The 16,863-nt window shown below is 37.9% G+C and overlaps 1 protein-coding gene across 5 annotated transcripts in view; it reads left to right on the top strand.

Annotated features, from left to right (window-relative positions):
• Nucleotides 1-16,863, top strand: part of LOC124612518 (threonine--tRNA ligase 1, cytoplasmic) — a 145,734-nt gene that overhangs the window by 64,316 nt on the left and 64,555 nt on the right. For all 5 annotated transcript variants that reach the window (XM_047140776.1, XM_047140772.1, XM_047140774.1 and 2 more), the window contains 2 exons: nt 6,996-7,129; nt 12,333-12,446. In XM_047140776.1, the coding sequence (XP_046996732.1) occupies nt 6,996-7,129; nt 12,333-12,446 (248 nt within the window). The remainder of the gene's footprint in view (nt 1-6,995; nt 7,130-12,332; nt 12,447-16,863) is intronic.

Genomic DNA, 16,863 nt, shown 5'->3' on the forward strand with positions numbered 1-16,863 from the left:
TGGAAGGAAAGATTGTTGGTATGCCTCTGTGTGGGCTCTAATCTCTCTGATTTTATCCTCATGGTCTCTTCATGAGATATACATAGGAGGGAGCAATATACTGCTTGATTCCTCAGTGAAGGTATGTTCTCGAAACTTCAACGAAAGCTCGTACCGAGCTACTAGGCGTCTTTCTAGCAGAGTCTTCCACTGGAGTTTATCTATCATCTCCGTAATGCTTTTACGATTACTAAATGATCCCGTAACGAAGTGCGCTGCTCTCCGTTGGATCTTCTCTATCTCTTCGATATTCCCTATCTGATACAGATCCCACACCAGTGAGCAGTATTCAAGCAGTGGACGAACAAGTGTACTGTAACCTACTTCCTTTGTTTTTGGTCTACATTTCCTTAGGGTTTTTCCAATGAATCTCAGTCTGGCATCTGCTTTACCGACGATTAATTTTATATGGTCATTCCATTTTAAATCACTCCTAATGCCTACTCCCAGATAATTTAGGGAATTAACTGTTTCCAGTTGCTGGCCTGCTATATTGTAGCTAAATGATAAAGAATGTTTCTTTCTATGTAATCGCAGCACATTACTCTTATCTACATTGAGATTCAATTGCCATTCCCTGCACCATGTGTCAATTCATTGCAGATCCTCCTGCATTTCGGTTATTGGAATTGTACATCAAGTGACGAAGCCCAGTTTGGAAGGATAATGTGTGTAATGACCTGTTTGAAAAATAAAAAGTCCACGAATGCAACGATGTATCAGCGTGCACAATGCCCTAGTGCTATGTCAACTGTGGGTGTTTGAATGATGTATTTGAGATAAAAGCTGGGTAATACAGCATAGTACTTAGCCATGTGCCTGTTATTTTATAACAAAGAAATGTGTGTATATGTTTCTTAGATCAAGTTCAAAAGTTGGAACAATACAGACACTTTTAATGTGGAAAATTAGGCGGTAGATGTTTTGAACTGTGACTGCGTCAAATACCACTCAAGTTTTGGCTGTAACTACATCGTTAACAATACAATACCAGCCTCAACAAGCAGTGGCATGGTAGCTGTTCCTGAATGCTTTGTGTTGTGCATTACTCTCCTTATTTTGAAATGAGTGAAGTGGATAATCCTGATCCATCATGGATTTTGATTACATCCCTTACAACACCAGAAGAGATCAGTGATTCTTATGGCAATGTGTCAATTCTGCTTTTACAGAACATTGGTGTAGGCTGCTGCCCTACAAAAGGGAGGTGGGGCTTATTTTCTCGCACTGCTCCTCACATTCCTGCAGATTCCTCGACTTGCGCCATAGGGTGGTGGGGTTTCGGGCTCCACTGGATAGATCATGAGTCCACTACACCCAACAGGTGGCTACACGGGTAGCAGGGGTTGTGTGGCGTGGACTGCGCGGTTTTTTAGGTTAGATGGCCTCGGGCAAGTACAGAAAGGGTAACAGCCTCAAAGGGTGCAGGTCAAAGTCAGGACATGTGGGGACCAAGCAGCAATCGGTATTGTAATTGTAAACTGTCAAAGCTGCGTTGGTAAAGTACCGGAACTTCAAGCGCTGATAGAAAGCACCGAAGCTGAAATCGTTATAGGTATGAAAAGCTGGCTGAAGCCAGAGATAAATTCTGCCGAAATTTTTACAAAGGCACAGGTGGTGTTTAGAAAGGATAGATTGCATGCAACCGGTGGTGGCGTGTTGTCGCTGGTAGTAGTAGTTTATCCTGTAGTGAAATAGAAGTGGATAGTTTCTGTGAATTATTATGGGTGGAGGTTATACTCAACAACCGAGCTAGGTTAATAATTGGCTCGTTTTACCAACCTCCCGACTGGGCAACATTAGTGGCAGAACAACTGACAGAAAATCTGGAATATATTTCACATAAATTTCCGCAGCATGTTATAGTCTTAGGTGGAGATTTGAATTTACCAGATACAGACTGGGCCACTCAGATGTTTAGGACGGGTGGTAGGGACAGAGCATTGAGTGACATTATACTGAGTGCACTATCCAAAAATTACCTCAAGCAATTAAACAGAGAATCGACTTGTGGAGATAACATCTTGGACCTACTGATAACAAACAGACCCAAACTTTTCGACTCTGTAAGCGCAGAACAGGGAATCAGTGATCATTAGGCCGTTGCAGCATCCCTGAATATGGAAGTAAATAGGAATATAAAAAAAGGGAGGAAGGTTTATCTGTTTAGCAAGAGTAATAGGAGGCAGATTTCAGATAAAAACAGAAAATTTCTGTTCCGACACTGACAATGTTGGATGTTTATGGAAAAAGTTCAAGGCAATCATAAAATGCGTTTTAGACAGTTACATGCCGAGTAAAACTGTGAGTGACTGGAAAAACCCACCGTGGTTCAACAACAAAGTTAGGAAACTACTGCAAAAGTAAAGAGAGCTTTACTGCAAGTTTAAACACAACTAAAACCTCTCAGACAAACAGAAGCTAAACAATGTCAAAGTTAGCGTAAGGAGGGCTATGCATGAAGCGTTCAGTGAATTCGAAAGTAAAATTCTATGTACCAACTTGACAGAAAATCCTAGGAAGTTCTGGTCTTACGTTAAATCAGTAAGTGGATCAAAACAGCATATCCAGTCACTCTGGGATGATGATGGCGTTGAAACAGAGGAAGACACGTGTAAAGCTGAAATACTAAACACCTTTTTCCAAAGCCGTTTCACAGAGGAAGACCGCACTGCAGTTCCTTCTCTAAATCCTTGCACGAGCAAAAAAATGGCTGACATCGAAATAAGTGTCCAAGGAATAGAAAAGCAACTGAAATCACTCAACAGAGGAAAGTCCACTGGACCTGATGGGATACCAGTTCAATTCTACACAGAGTACACGAAAGAACTTGCTCCCTTCAAACACCCATGTACCGCAAGTCTCTAGAGGAACGGAAGGTTCCAAATGATTGGAAAAGAGCACAGGTATTCCCAGTTTTCAAGAAGGGTCGCCGAGCAGATGCGCGAAACTATAGGCCTATATCTCTGACATCGATCTGTGGTAGAATTTTAGAACATGTTTTTTGGTCGCTTATCGTGTCATTTCTGGAAACCCAGAATCTACTCTATAGGAATCAACGTGGATTCCGGAAACAGCGATTGTGTGAGAACCAACTCGCTTTATTTGTTCATGAGACCCAGAAAGTATTAGATACAGGCTCCCAGGTAGATGCCATTTTCCTTGACTTCCGGAAGGCGTTCGATACAGTTCTGCACTGTCGCCTGATAAACAAAGTCAGAGCCTACATAATATCAAACCAGCTGTGTGGCTGGATTGAAGAGTTTTTAGCAAACAGAACACAGCATATTGTTCTCAATGGAGAGATGTCTACAGACGTTGAAGTAACCTCTGGCGTGCCACAGGGGAGTGTTATGGGACCATTGCTTTTCACAATATATGTAAGTGACCTAGTAGGTAGTGTCGGAATTTCCATGTGGCTTTTCACGGATGATGCTTTAGTATACAGAGAAGTTGCAGCATTAGAAAATTGCAGCAAAATGCAGGAAGATCTGCAGCGGATAGGCACTTGGTGCAGGGAGTGTCAACTGACCCTTAACATAGACAAATGTAATGTATTGCGAATACATAGAAAGAAGGATCCTTTATTGTATGATTATATGATAGCAGGACAAACACTGGTAGCAGTTACTTCTGTAAAATATCTGGAAGTATGCATACGGAACGACTTAAAGTGGTCTGATCATATAAAATTAATTGTTGGTAAGGCGGGTGCCAGGTTGAGATTCGTTGGGAGAGTCCTTAGAACATGTAGTCCATCAACAAAGGAGGTGGCTTACAAAACACTCGTTAGATCTATACTTGAGTATTGCTCATCAGTGTGGGATCCATACCAGGTCAGGTTGACATAGGAGATAGAGAAGATCCAAACAAGAGCGGCGCGTTTCGTCACAGGGTTTTTTGGTAAGTGTGATAGCATTATGGAGATGTGTAGCAAACTCAAGTGGCAGACTCTGCAAGAGAGGCACTCTGCATTGCGGTGTAGCTTGCTGTCCAGGTTTCAAGAGGGTGCGTTTGTGGATGAGATATCGAATATATTTCTTCTCCATACTTATACCTCCCGAGGAAATCACGAATGTAAAATTAGAGAGATTTGAGCACACACGGAGGCTTTCCGGCAGTCGCTCTTCCCGCGAACCATATGCGACTGGAACAGGAAAGGGAGGTAATGACAGTGGCACGTAAAGTGCCCTCCGCCACACACCACTAGGTGGCTTGCGGAGTATAAATGTAGATGTAGATTTATGGGGATCAAAATTATAATTTGTTTATGCTTGTGGCTATATAGTGCCCGTATTCTGCACTAAAGCAGTTGGAAAACAAAATCTGTCATGTTTTTCGATTGTGCCGAAATTCTTTCTGTATCGGTATAAGAGAGTTACTTTTGGTCCCACTGCCATGGCAACTGCCTTGTCAAATCTGTCAGCAGCATTGTCAACCATGGGTCATGTGGCTATGAATGCCCACAAAATATTGAAATTTAATATTTGGCGGATTTTTTAATCATTGAAATGGGTGGGAAAAGACAAGTAATGTCCAGAAACACATTAAATGGAGACACATTCAGTTCACTGATGGGGAAAGTGCCGCTGCTTTTTCACAGAACAATCATTTTCTGAAAGCTTAAATACAGAAAAATAGAAGAAAATAAAGGCCATTTCGGAAAAAGTGCTGTTGAAGTTTTTGCAAAAGCAAACATTCCAGTTAAAAAAGAGTCCAATCAGCTCCTAAAAAACAGTCAGTTTCAAAGAAATAAGGCTTTGTTTGCCTTTACTAACATAGCGTGACAACCTTTTAAATTTTGTGCATCTAATCATTTACAACCAAGAAAATAGGTACAAATTTTAACACAAATAGAAGCAAATTTTGCCAAAGTAGTTGCTGCATTTTCCGGTCCCTAGTCATTAGTTTCCATCCAGGTTTGAATGTTCAGTTTGTAGTAATTGACAGGAAGTCATTGAGTGAAACAGAAGTATAATCTAGGGTTCGCTAAGGAACTGTTACAGGCCCTCTGCTGTCCTTACTCTGCATAAACAATGTAGAAGATTATCTGAGCAGTCCTCTTATATTGCTGGCAGATGATGCTATTATTTGTGGTCTAATAAATTTGTCAGAAGGTCAATACAAACAACAAAATAATTCGCACAAGATAACTGCATGAGGCAGAAAGGGGCAATTCCAAACAAATAAAAAGCAGCGGTTGAAAATACTGCTTCAGTTGTAAATTTCTTTATTTTGACACGACTGGTTTTGGACTGTTATAAGCCCATCCCCAGGAGTTCTGCGCTCATAGGCAGCACACCGCACCTGGTACACGCAGCGCTTGGGGACCACAGCACAGCTGCGACATTTGAGGATGGGCTTATAACAGTCCAAAACAGGTTGTGTGAAAATAAAGAAATTTACAACTGAAGCGGTATTTTCAACCTCTGCTATAATGCTCAGTTGCGAATGTTCTTCCAACAGGATTGTTACAGTTAAAAAGGTTGAGGTCCTCCACTGGAGTACTAGAAAAGTTCTGTTAAATATCACTTACACAGTAGGTCATACGAATTTAAGGGATGTTGATTCAACTAAATACATTGGAATTACAATTACAAATAATTTTAGATTCTAACTATTGCACAGAAAATGTTGTGGGGGAAGGTGAACTGGAGAACGTGTTTTATTGGCAGAACACTTAGGTCGGTCAGCTTTAGATACTATCTACACTACACTTCTCCATCCTCTACTCGAGTATTGCTATGCTGTATGGGATCCTTACCATATAGGATTGACAGAGGACATTAAAAAGATTCAGAAAAGGGCAGTTCATTTTCTAGTACTGCGAAATAGGGAAGAGTGTGTCACGGATATGATAAGCGAGTAGATGTGGCAGTCATTAAAACAAAGGTATTTTTTGTTGTGGCAAGATCTTTTCACGAAATTTCAATCACTGGCATTCTTGTCCGAATGTGAAAATATTTTGTTGCACCATCTACATAGGGAGAATTGTGTATCATGAAAAAATAAGAGAAAAGAGAGCTCACACAGCAAGATTAAGTGTTAAGTGTAAAGTAGTCCTGTGAACACACTGCCAGACACTAATGGGTTATTTGCAGAGTAGTCATGTACATGTAATTATGGACATGATTATTCCTTTCAAACTTTTCTGTATGATCTACAACAAATTCTATGAGAAAAAATATATATAATGTAGCTGCACTTGCTGTTTACAAAATGGTCATGTTCCTTTGACACCTGTTAGTTCAGTGAAGCTTTTATTTTTGAAACGTGTGTCTGAAGAGCATTTTTTATTGTAATAAAATAGGCAATATCTATATTAACTTGTTGATTAGCTTGTTCCATGGCATGCTCATACAAAAAGTGCTCAACTTTTGTCATTCAGTAAGCAGATTCTTACCTACCAGTAGGAGATTCGTAGAAGAGATTGGGAAAACAGTTAGAAAATAGGAATGTCATATGTCTTCTAAAAAGGTTTGTAACAATATTATGAGAAGGAAAGTTGCTTATCACTATATAGTTGAGATGCCGAGTCACAGATAGGCACAACAAAAAGACTTCAGTTGCCTGAGTCTGCAGTCATGTGTGATAGTTGCATTTGCATGAGTGTATTTGTGTGTGTATTGTTGACAAAGGCCCATGTCCGAAAGCTTTAATTGTGAGATCTTTCTGTTGTGCCTATCTGTGACTCAGCATCTCCGCTATATGGATTTTCCATTGTTTGATTCTAAAAAGGTTTCGTTTTTGTGATATGCTCCTAGCTCTTCTCATTACACAGGTTTCCGGAGAGAGAGAGAGAGAGAGAGAGAAAAAATATACAAAAATCAGGAAAAATGTTTTCACTCGTTTGTTGTTCCTTTTCCTAGTTTCCCCAATCAGTGCTATGATTGCATGTTCAGTTGTATAGGGAAAATCTAACATCACTGTGTGAATAAATTTTTCTTCTATTGCAGCCCAGCAAGTATTCTGGCATTCATCAGCACACATTCTTGGTGAAGCAATGGAGAGGATATATGGAGGCTGTTTATGCTATGGGCCTCCCATTGAGAATGGATTTTACTACGATATGTTTCTGGAGGACAGACAGGTAGCAGAAACACTTTCAGTTTATGACATTGAAGGAATTTAATTAGCTGATGGCTGCTGGAAGAAATTCATTATGTTACTACTCCTCTTGTATGCACAGATTACTGATGCTTTACCCATTTATTAATAGTTCTCATATAATGTAAGTTACAGCATACATTCAGTTTTCTTCTATGACAGTCAGTGCTGCGTAACATTTGGTTGCTACACTGATTTTGGCTCCCTGTACATAGACAGCATTGGAATAGTAGTTACTGCTCTCTGTAACACAGAATTTGGGTGGATTGAGGTTGCATAGGCATTGGGCTTCTGTTATAAAATCCTGTATTAACAACATAAGTATTTTCACAGAAACACAATGACATCAGTAGAATATTAGGCAATGAATAAGGAATCAGTAATATTCTGATCAGAGCTAATACTTATGTAAACATGGGTATAACACAATAATAAAATAAGTATAAATTTCGCTCAGCAACACAATACTTAAAATTTGTTTCAGCCAGTGCGGAATACAAGCAGGCACCAGCCAAGAACAACAGAACATAAAGCAGAATATTCACACTCTCCAACCATAACATACTCCAATTGGGCAGTAGTATAAACGCAGCATGAATAAAACCACAACAGTGTCTACCTATATTACCACAGACCTCCACTAGCAACTTAATACTGTTACATACAACAGGGCTACCAAGGCTACCTAGTCTGTGGACAACAACAGCAGTATGAAATTCAGGAAAATTATAGCTATGTACAAAAGTAGAACTTGTTCTCAGCATGATTACAACTTCACTGTGCACAATATCTGCTGTACACATAATCTCAGTCTAATAAGTTGTCCACCAAATGCTGCAGGGCACAAAAGCACACTCCCAGTGCTCCGTATATTACAGCAATAAGAAAACTGTTCTCTCTGTAATTGGTTGTGGTTGTCATCTTGTGGCCACCAGGTAAAGACAGGTCCACCCTCCAGGTAGGCAATGTCCACAACAGCTTGGCCATGCCCTGCTTCCACTGCACAGGCTGCACAGCTCATCAGCGTGCCATGTTCCAGCTGAAATTCTATTTCGGTGGCTAACCACCAATCAACTGCTCTCCACTCCGCCTCTTCGCTAGAGGAAGAGCATAGAGCAATTGCATCAAAGCCTGTGCATAAGACGAGCCCTGTGGTGGAGAGTGCCATCCAAAATCTGCCAAACTTAGCCCCAGCAGCGTGAAGTCCAAAAGTGCCACTTTGCATGGCACATCTCTGTGTTGACTTTGTTATGTTTTTATGAGTGTATATGACATCATTCCTGCATAGTCACCCTTTTTTAGTGAAGTACGTAACAGTGCACGGTTTATCCGTGTCTGGCCCTATTTAAATGATCCAAGGAGTTATTTCTCTCTGCACCTTATGTTGTGTGGGAAGTCATTCATATGAACTGAGCTTCTGTGCTGAAAATTGTTTTTGGTAACTCTTTGCAACAAGTAATTGTTGTTATTATTATTATACATTATAGATAGTATTTGTAACAATAAACACAGCAAAGGAATTCACTATGCTGGATTTCATATGTTACCTGTAGTCATATATTTCCCAAGCATCTTGGACTGCATGATGCATCAGTAGATAATATGTGTAGATGCAATCTGTAGCCTTCTTCTGTCGTTTCAGGCCCTAGGATTTTTCTGATGATTTTTATTTCCAATTTCGTGATATTTTCTAGTGCACCATTCTAATCTATGACCAAGGATTGTGATGCCTATAAAGCTTTCTGTCTTGGTGACACTGTTGTAATGTCTCACTTTTACATTACAATGATAGATGTGATTTGTTGTGGGTGTTTCCAGTCTTACAGTATTCACAAAAGAACTGCTTCAAATAGTGATAGTATTAGCTATGGGATTTAGAATTATTGTGAATACTTTACATATGTTAAGCATCAAAAACAATCCTTAAAGTAAGTGGACACAAAAAGGAGCATAAGACCATCTAATTGCTTAAAGAATCACCTCTACACAGTCTAATAAATATACCTGTATGACTGCTAAGTGAACTGGGAAGAAAGGTTAAGATTTGAATGACTGATAACAATTTACCATGATATATGCTGACAAAGGTGGAAACTCTAAACCAACATCATAATTTTGCTTCACAGAGGATGAATTGTAAACTTGACAAATCAACAAAATTGGTCAGCTAAGAAAATTTTCTGTTTTGTAATTGAAATAATGTTTTTGGGTCTAACACTTCTTGTATGTAATGCAGTGGATACAAGAAAGCATGTAGATACACGGATATAATTTATTTAACCTATGTGTAACAACTTTGAATTGCCTTGTGGAGTGGGCCGAACAAGGATGTCATGTCTCCTTATCTGTCAAACCAGGCAGTCTGGTTGCCACCTAGTGGGACAAGGAACAAAACTTACAAGAAGCTGAATAAGCAGGAGTAATTTGTCTGTTTCCAGTGAAGATTGGCAGTTTTGTTTGACAGAAGAGTTTATTTCTATTGTTGCAAATATCACACAGATGTGCTTGTTCTTTCCCTTTTGTCTCTTTAATCATAAAGATTTCACAAAGTTTTGTTGACTATCACTGAAATGAGGAAACATGTGGTACTCAGTATTTACATAATTTAATTCAAAACGTAGCACAGATCTCAGTGTGTCATCAGCTTTCATATATGGCACAGTACAATACAGTAAAAATTTACATCTAAACTGTATGAACTCAAATAAAAATATTAACAAATATTACTACACATTAGAGCAACTGTTGCTATGTGTGCATGAAAAAAATCTTCAATCTCGTATTCAGTGAAAAAAAATTCTCTCTGTGGTACTTGATAATGAACATTTGATAATCTAGGGATGAAATTTTTGACAAAAGAGAATCATCTATCAATCTAGAAGCAACTTTAGCAGGCTTTACAAACTCTTTAAAGAAAGAATAAAGCTGAAACTAGTCTCCAGAAATCAAAAGGTACTATCAACAGGAGAAAGGAAGACAGAGTGATGAGGAAAAGAAGTGGGAAAGGCCAAAGGAGTCAAAGGATAGAAAAGTCACTCTAAATACTGGATAAGGAAAGGAACAGTGTGTAGGAAATAATGTGGATGTCTTGTAATTGCACCGCTGAGTTTCAGAAGACTCTTATTAGTGCTGTAGAAGTTTCAGGACTACTGTTTGGTTGGACAGTTCATGTGCTTGCAGAAGACTTGGCTGTACTGGGTGCCAACTGTATGTATCTGTCATGCCTTTGGTATGCTTGAATTTTGTGGACAATAAAGGAGTGTCTACCTTAACACAAAGGTATTCAGTTTCATGAGTACTGTAATTAAATCAAATCAAGTGTGGCTCACAGCTTAATGAAAACCCTACAATTTGATGTTGGGTTTGCGACATGACTGTTAATGATGCCATTTATTTATTAAAGCAGCTATCCATTACGTATCAAGAATCTGAGTGAACTCAATAGTAAAATACTCAAGTGGGGGAGAAGGAAGAGATCATGAGAAATAAACAAATTATAAAACATAGTAAAAACGAAATAACTGACAAAGACATGTGGAAAAGGAAATGGAACTAGTAGTGAAACAGCAGGAACACCATCATCAAGATCACCTCATAATCAAGAACGTAGGTGAATATTAATACCATGAGACATAAAATGTGATGTTAACAAAACTGTCTTTGATTTCTTCCAGCACAGAAGGTATTGAGGTTCCAGAACCTTTGGAGGTTTAGACACACTGCCAATTCTAGGATTTCAAAACAGGTGACCCATGAAAAGGCTGATGTAGGAGTGATCCCTTTTTGTTTCTTGGACTGTATTCTGATCCGTTTGTTACTTGGGATCTAAAATAAGGCTGATCAAAGTGATAAAAAACAATCACAATTTGGATGCACAATTAGAAGTACAGGGCAAGGAAATGCTCTGCCAACATTTCAGTGTGAATTCGATGTACTTGAGGAGAGTGATGTGACAAAAATAGACATCAGGAAAGTGTTTGGTAAAAGTGGGACTGGAGCTGATTTCAGATTGTACAATGGCGAGATTGGTGTCTTGTGTGGAGGTTTTTGGACAGTGGGTTACAGTGATGCTTACTCAAGGTAAAAATGCATTCTGTGAGGGATTTTCACCTGATAACAATAGCTTGATTAGCTTAACTTTGATTTACAATATCATATCATCAGTTCAGTTCACTTTCTGATCTTACCTAGTAATAGTAATATGGGACTGGAATCTTTACTGTCAGTCCATGATTTTTCCCACATTGTTTGTACATTTGTGTGTCTCATAATGCAGAGTATGAAACTCGCTTCACTTCCCTTCAGTTTTGTGTGTCATTTATCATTTCCATCTTTTATTGTGCTTTCTGGATGGGATTTCCGAGCCAAGAGATCAGACTAAATTATAAGCCAAAAGTGCCAGATGAATTGGAGATCTAGAGACAAATCACGAAATCGAAAAATGGTGGAAGAGCATGGTGATGGTACTTCATCACTATTATTCAATGTATTATTAGACAAACACAGCCCAAGTTTGTGTTCTTTCTGGTGGAAGTGATACATTGTGTGAGAGAAGAAATTCTTTCTCATTTTCCTTTGTGGTTAAGTAAATAACAAAAGGGATTTAATTTAGTAATATACAGGCAGCCATCATAGATCATAATCAACTTCCTGTAAACATAGTCAATAAATGTAATTACGGTTTCAAAACTAGTCAGTCTTTCTGCTTGGATAATTCTCGTATATTAACAATGAAGAGAAATGGTTTTCTGTAATGTTAGAATGAATGAAAGCATAAATTTTTGCCGTGATTTGCACTGATTTCGTGGCTAAACTCAGCAAGGTTGTCTGGTGGTGCATTGCTTGTGTGAGTGATGGTTTTCCTACATGCAGTTTGTTGTTTGTGCAGACAAGAAATAGTGTATGAAAGTAAGTAATTCCACTTTGTCAATTGCATCCATGGTAAATAAGAGCTGGAGACCCTGTTGAAAGCGACAAACTACTGGGAGTGAATCCTTCCAGTAACTTATTACAGTTACATTACTATTTCCCTTTTTTAGATGGATGTTTGCTAATACCCACAATTATTTATAATCAGTTTTTGTGGTACCTTGGATACCAAATTCATTTATTTTTTCTAACTATTTTTGTCAAATTGACAAATATAATCTTACTTTATTAAAATATGCATGGTTTCATATTTTTAGGTGTCTAATTTGGATTTCCCAGTGGTGGAAGGTCTTGTTAAGACCATTATAAAGGAGAAGCAAAACTTTGAACGACTTGAGGTCAAGAAAGAAGATTTACTAAAAATGTTTGAGGTATAGTTGATTTATTTGGTATCTAATATTACGTAACTAATTCTCTTTAACCTGGTTTTAGATAAAATAGTAAAAACATGGGAAAGCAAATAAAAAACAGGCACAAAGGGTATAAGCATGGGCCAAGGAAAGAACAAATTTGAAGTGAAATGTTTAGCCTTTGCGGATGATATGGCATTGATAACTGAAAACCGAACAGACGCATCAGTTGTGCTTGATCTGTTACACTAAATTGCTGAAAAGACTGCACTAAAAATATCCTATGAAAAAACTGAGTATATAGAACACAAACATAATACAGAAAAGTTTACGAAAACAAAGTATGGAAAAATAAAGAGAGTTGATAAATTCTAGTACCTGGGGGAGTGGATCTAAGCCAGTGGACTGGATAACACAACAAACAAACAAAGAATAAAAAAGTTAGAATTTGCATATAAATTAACACAAAACTACTACAATAAGAAATCAGTATCCATACAAATGAATATTAGACATTATAATTCAGTTATTAGGATACAAGCAACATATGGATCGGAGTGCCTAACATTGAATAAGAAAGGCAAATTAAGAGAACTATAAAAAAAGAGGGAGAAAAATACTAAGAAAAATTCTAGGTCTTGAGAAAAACAATGAAAATAGGTGGATTAAAAGAAGAAATGAAGATTTATACAAAAATACAGAAAGATCACTGATAGACGGTTAAAATTTTATGGACATTTAAAAAGAATGGAAGAAAGACGGATTACGAAGAAAATTTTTAATTACTTTAGTAAGCTGAAAAAAACTGTAGGATGAATAGAAGCAGTAAAGAAAGATGCCAACAAAATAGGTGTTACAGAAGAAATAATATGTGACAGGAATCACTTCAGGCTAATGGTAGAAAACTCAAACTGTGAAGAAGTTGAGCCAAAACCTCGACCGAAGAGAGTGTGGACAGATGAGCAGAGACGAGCAGTTGGAGAGAAAATGATGACGTACTGGGAAGAAAGGAAGAAAAAGAAATGCCATAAGTCTTAAATTGTATGTGGTCCATAGCTGGCGAAATTTATAAATAAATTTAAAAAAATAAATAACTAATTAGGAATGTTCCGAAAGAAATGAGACAGCAGTGATGCTGCAGATATGTGATCTACTTCAAAATATGTTCAGGATGTAAAAGTGATTTCAAAGTATAACCTATTTGAGTTGGATGTATCTTCATTCTATCTGCACACTTGGGGTGGGGGGGGGGGGGATCAGCCTGCAGAGGAACTTCTCTGTTTTAGCATTCTGCTAGAGTATATTAACACATCTGTTGTAAATTACTCTTCCAGTATCAATTAGTTGAATGAGCAAGTTGAAATTTATCACAGTGTGAGGACAGATTTTGAAGCTATAAAATAGTTGCACACCAAAAGAAAGAAGAAGAAAGGTTCCTTAGTAATTGGTAAGTCTTATTTCTCTTTTGCCATGCTATATGTGTATTGTATTCATATCTTTCCCAAATAAACAATACTCTAAGAATAGGAAAGTAATAAGTGAAGAACCATGCACAATTTGTCAGATGAAATCACGTTGAGCTATAGGCATGTAAGCAAAAGAAGTGCACTCATCTGTGACATGCATGTATGGTCTCCTTAAAGTTAGCTGTTTATTGCATAAAATTTGCTTTAAATACAATCATACTGTTTTCAGTAGATCATGTGACTGATCATTAATTGAAAACACGTCTCAGGTTCTACATAATTACATCCGCTTAGACCCTCCAAGTGCCTGTGTTGTGGACAACTGTCAGACCAGTTGATTTGTGTATGTCTGCCAGCGACATAGCATCGGTTGTTAACACATGGAACACACATTCCAGATGTTGCAGAGCTATAATTCCGTTCCCACTGTCCTGGGGGACTCTGTAAATCACATCAGCTGGATGCCAAATGTTTTCCTTAAATCACTTCCTTTGTCCCTAACTCTCCAACAAAGAATGCGCTCCTTTCCATTGCGTTTGTTGTCGAGGAAAGGAAAAGAGTTAGGAGTTCAATATTTTGTTTAACGAGAACCCCCACCCCCTTCTCAGTTTACCGCCTCAACTGAAAGATAACATTGACATTAAAATAGCTCCTTATTGGTAAAATATCTCCTATTTTGCAGTGAAATGTAAAAGGATTCAGGATCAATGTGGAGGAAAATACCCCAAGCACAAGATAATTATTTGCACCCCTACCTACAGGATGTACATTTCAAAGATTATGATACCACTTTGGTAAGGGGTCACAGCCTCCACAGTGGAGCGACTGTTTGTATTAATGACTTATCCTACTCATCGCTTCTGCTGACAAGTAAATAATCACAAAGTGTATGAGTAGGATAACAATATGTACTTCCTGATCCGTCTCCCCTTGAGGCAGTCAGTGTCCTCTTGGTACATTTTACCAGCCATATCTTCGTTGTAAATATCTTAATGTACACAATGAGCCACATAGTTTCCTGTCACCTGCAGGTGGTGTTCAACATCACACATGGATATAAAATCTATATCTTCTAAGCAGAAAACAACTCAGTTACAAGGCCGTTTCTTGTCATTTGTTGTGTGCTGTCATTGGCCATTGCTGATACCTCTATCTTTAGGAACTGTTTCCCATCCCAAAGCGTAGAAGATGCCTAAAAATGGTATCCATTCCTCTTTTGTCTTTGACAAGGTTGATGGTTGAATAAACTTGCGACCTTAAACTGGATATATTTAGCCACCAAAATTCTTCATTTATTGAAATGCTAAGCACTGGCTGGAATTAAACTTGGTAACAAGTTTTTCATGGTGGCCATTTTTGCAGCAGCTGAATATAAATTACAGTAGTTAAAAAAAATGCTTTTTGCATGCTGCACATCAAGCTTTTTTATTAAAATTTTGCACCCAGGCTCATTTCACCTTAGTTACTAGCTTCTTCAGTCAGTGTCCTGAAATATTACTCGATTTTTTTTATTTGCACTTACAGGTTACAGCTTTAAAATCATTTACTAAAGTATTTGGTTTGTTGAATTATGTATAATAAAATAGTAAAGTACTTGCAGATTAGTGTCTAATTCATTATTTTACATTGTATTATTGCACTCTAGACATAGTAAATGGCAATTTTGAAAACTGTAACCACCATTAAAACTGCAGACTTTCAGCCAGTTTGTCACCTGAGAGGAAGCTGTTTGGCTTACAAATAATGAATTAGATGCTGATCTGTAAGTACTTTTCCATTTTATTGTAAAAATTTCAATGAACTGTTTTAAATGTATAATCTCTATGTGCAAACTATGTAACCTATATGTGCAAACAAAAAAATCGTATGATATATCAGGACATTCACTGAAGATGCCTTGTAATTGAGGTGAAATGTGTCAGTGTGCACAAGTTAAAAAAGCTTAATGTGCAGCATGCAAATGCATTTTTATTTTGAACTATTACAGTTTATAAACTTGGTAATTTTAGATAAATAGTTGAAATCTGTATCCATTTGACCACATTGACCATTCAACTGTAACACTACAATGTCCTCACAGAGGATCACACTTCAGAGCAGTTTGTTTGTGAAGGACTTCATCAGTTTTACTCTTCTTATAATCTTGCAATCACATGTCATGCAGCTGACAGTTGATGGAATGGAGAGTGGACACAAAAATCCATATTTTAAATAGTTGTCTGAGAAATATGTATGTGTCGCTTTCATTATTTGCGTGTGGTGATTTTCAAAGACAGTCAGCCCTAAGTTATGGGGAACATCAAGATATCATCTGCTTGTTTTATTGTTGCTGAATAATCCAGACTTAAGTGTGATTATGTCTTATTCCTTCATTAGGTACAAAAGTGTATAAAAACAAGACCAGAGCATGAAAATAGTCTTAAGCTGACCACTAGTGTGTTTATGACTAATTCCATTTCCAACCTTTGTACTGTGACTAGCAAGCTGTCACTTTACATCATGTAGCTTCTCTTCATCCTACGATTAGAATATAAAATATTCCATATCTTGGGCATCTGCATAGCTTTCTGTTTCTCACTCTTCTGTGGAACAACACTTAAATAATTATTTACATGCAATGAGGCCATTTGGGGTTCAAGCAGAAAGCTCTTCTTTAAGCAGCATGTAACAACTGAGAGGTGAGACTAATGAAGAAAGGTGAACAGCTGTTGCATGTTAAATTAGTCTGTGATTTGAGTTTGTCTTTCCATTATCTGTGTGGTGTCAACAGCCCACTCTCTCCTAATTCTAACTTATCAGGTTTTCACTTCTTGTATTTGGCTAGCACTTTGTTCTTAATTTTCCTGTAAGTTTGTCCTGCTTCTACTTAATTCATTTATTTTACTCCTCCCCCCACTCTCTCCCCCTCCCCCTTTTACCTCTCCCTCCCTCTGTTTTTTGCCTTGCCTTGTTTTTCGAGATGAAGACATTTG

Source organism: Schistocerca americana, chromosome 4 (genome assembly GCF_021461395.2).
Source record: "Schistocerca americana isolate TAMUIC-IGC-003095 chromosome 4, iqSchAmer2.1, whole genome shotgun sequence".
In the NCBI taxonomy this organism is placed as follows: domain Eukaryota; kingdom Metazoa; phylum Arthropoda; class Insecta; order Orthoptera; family Acrididae; genus Schistocerca; species Schistocerca americana.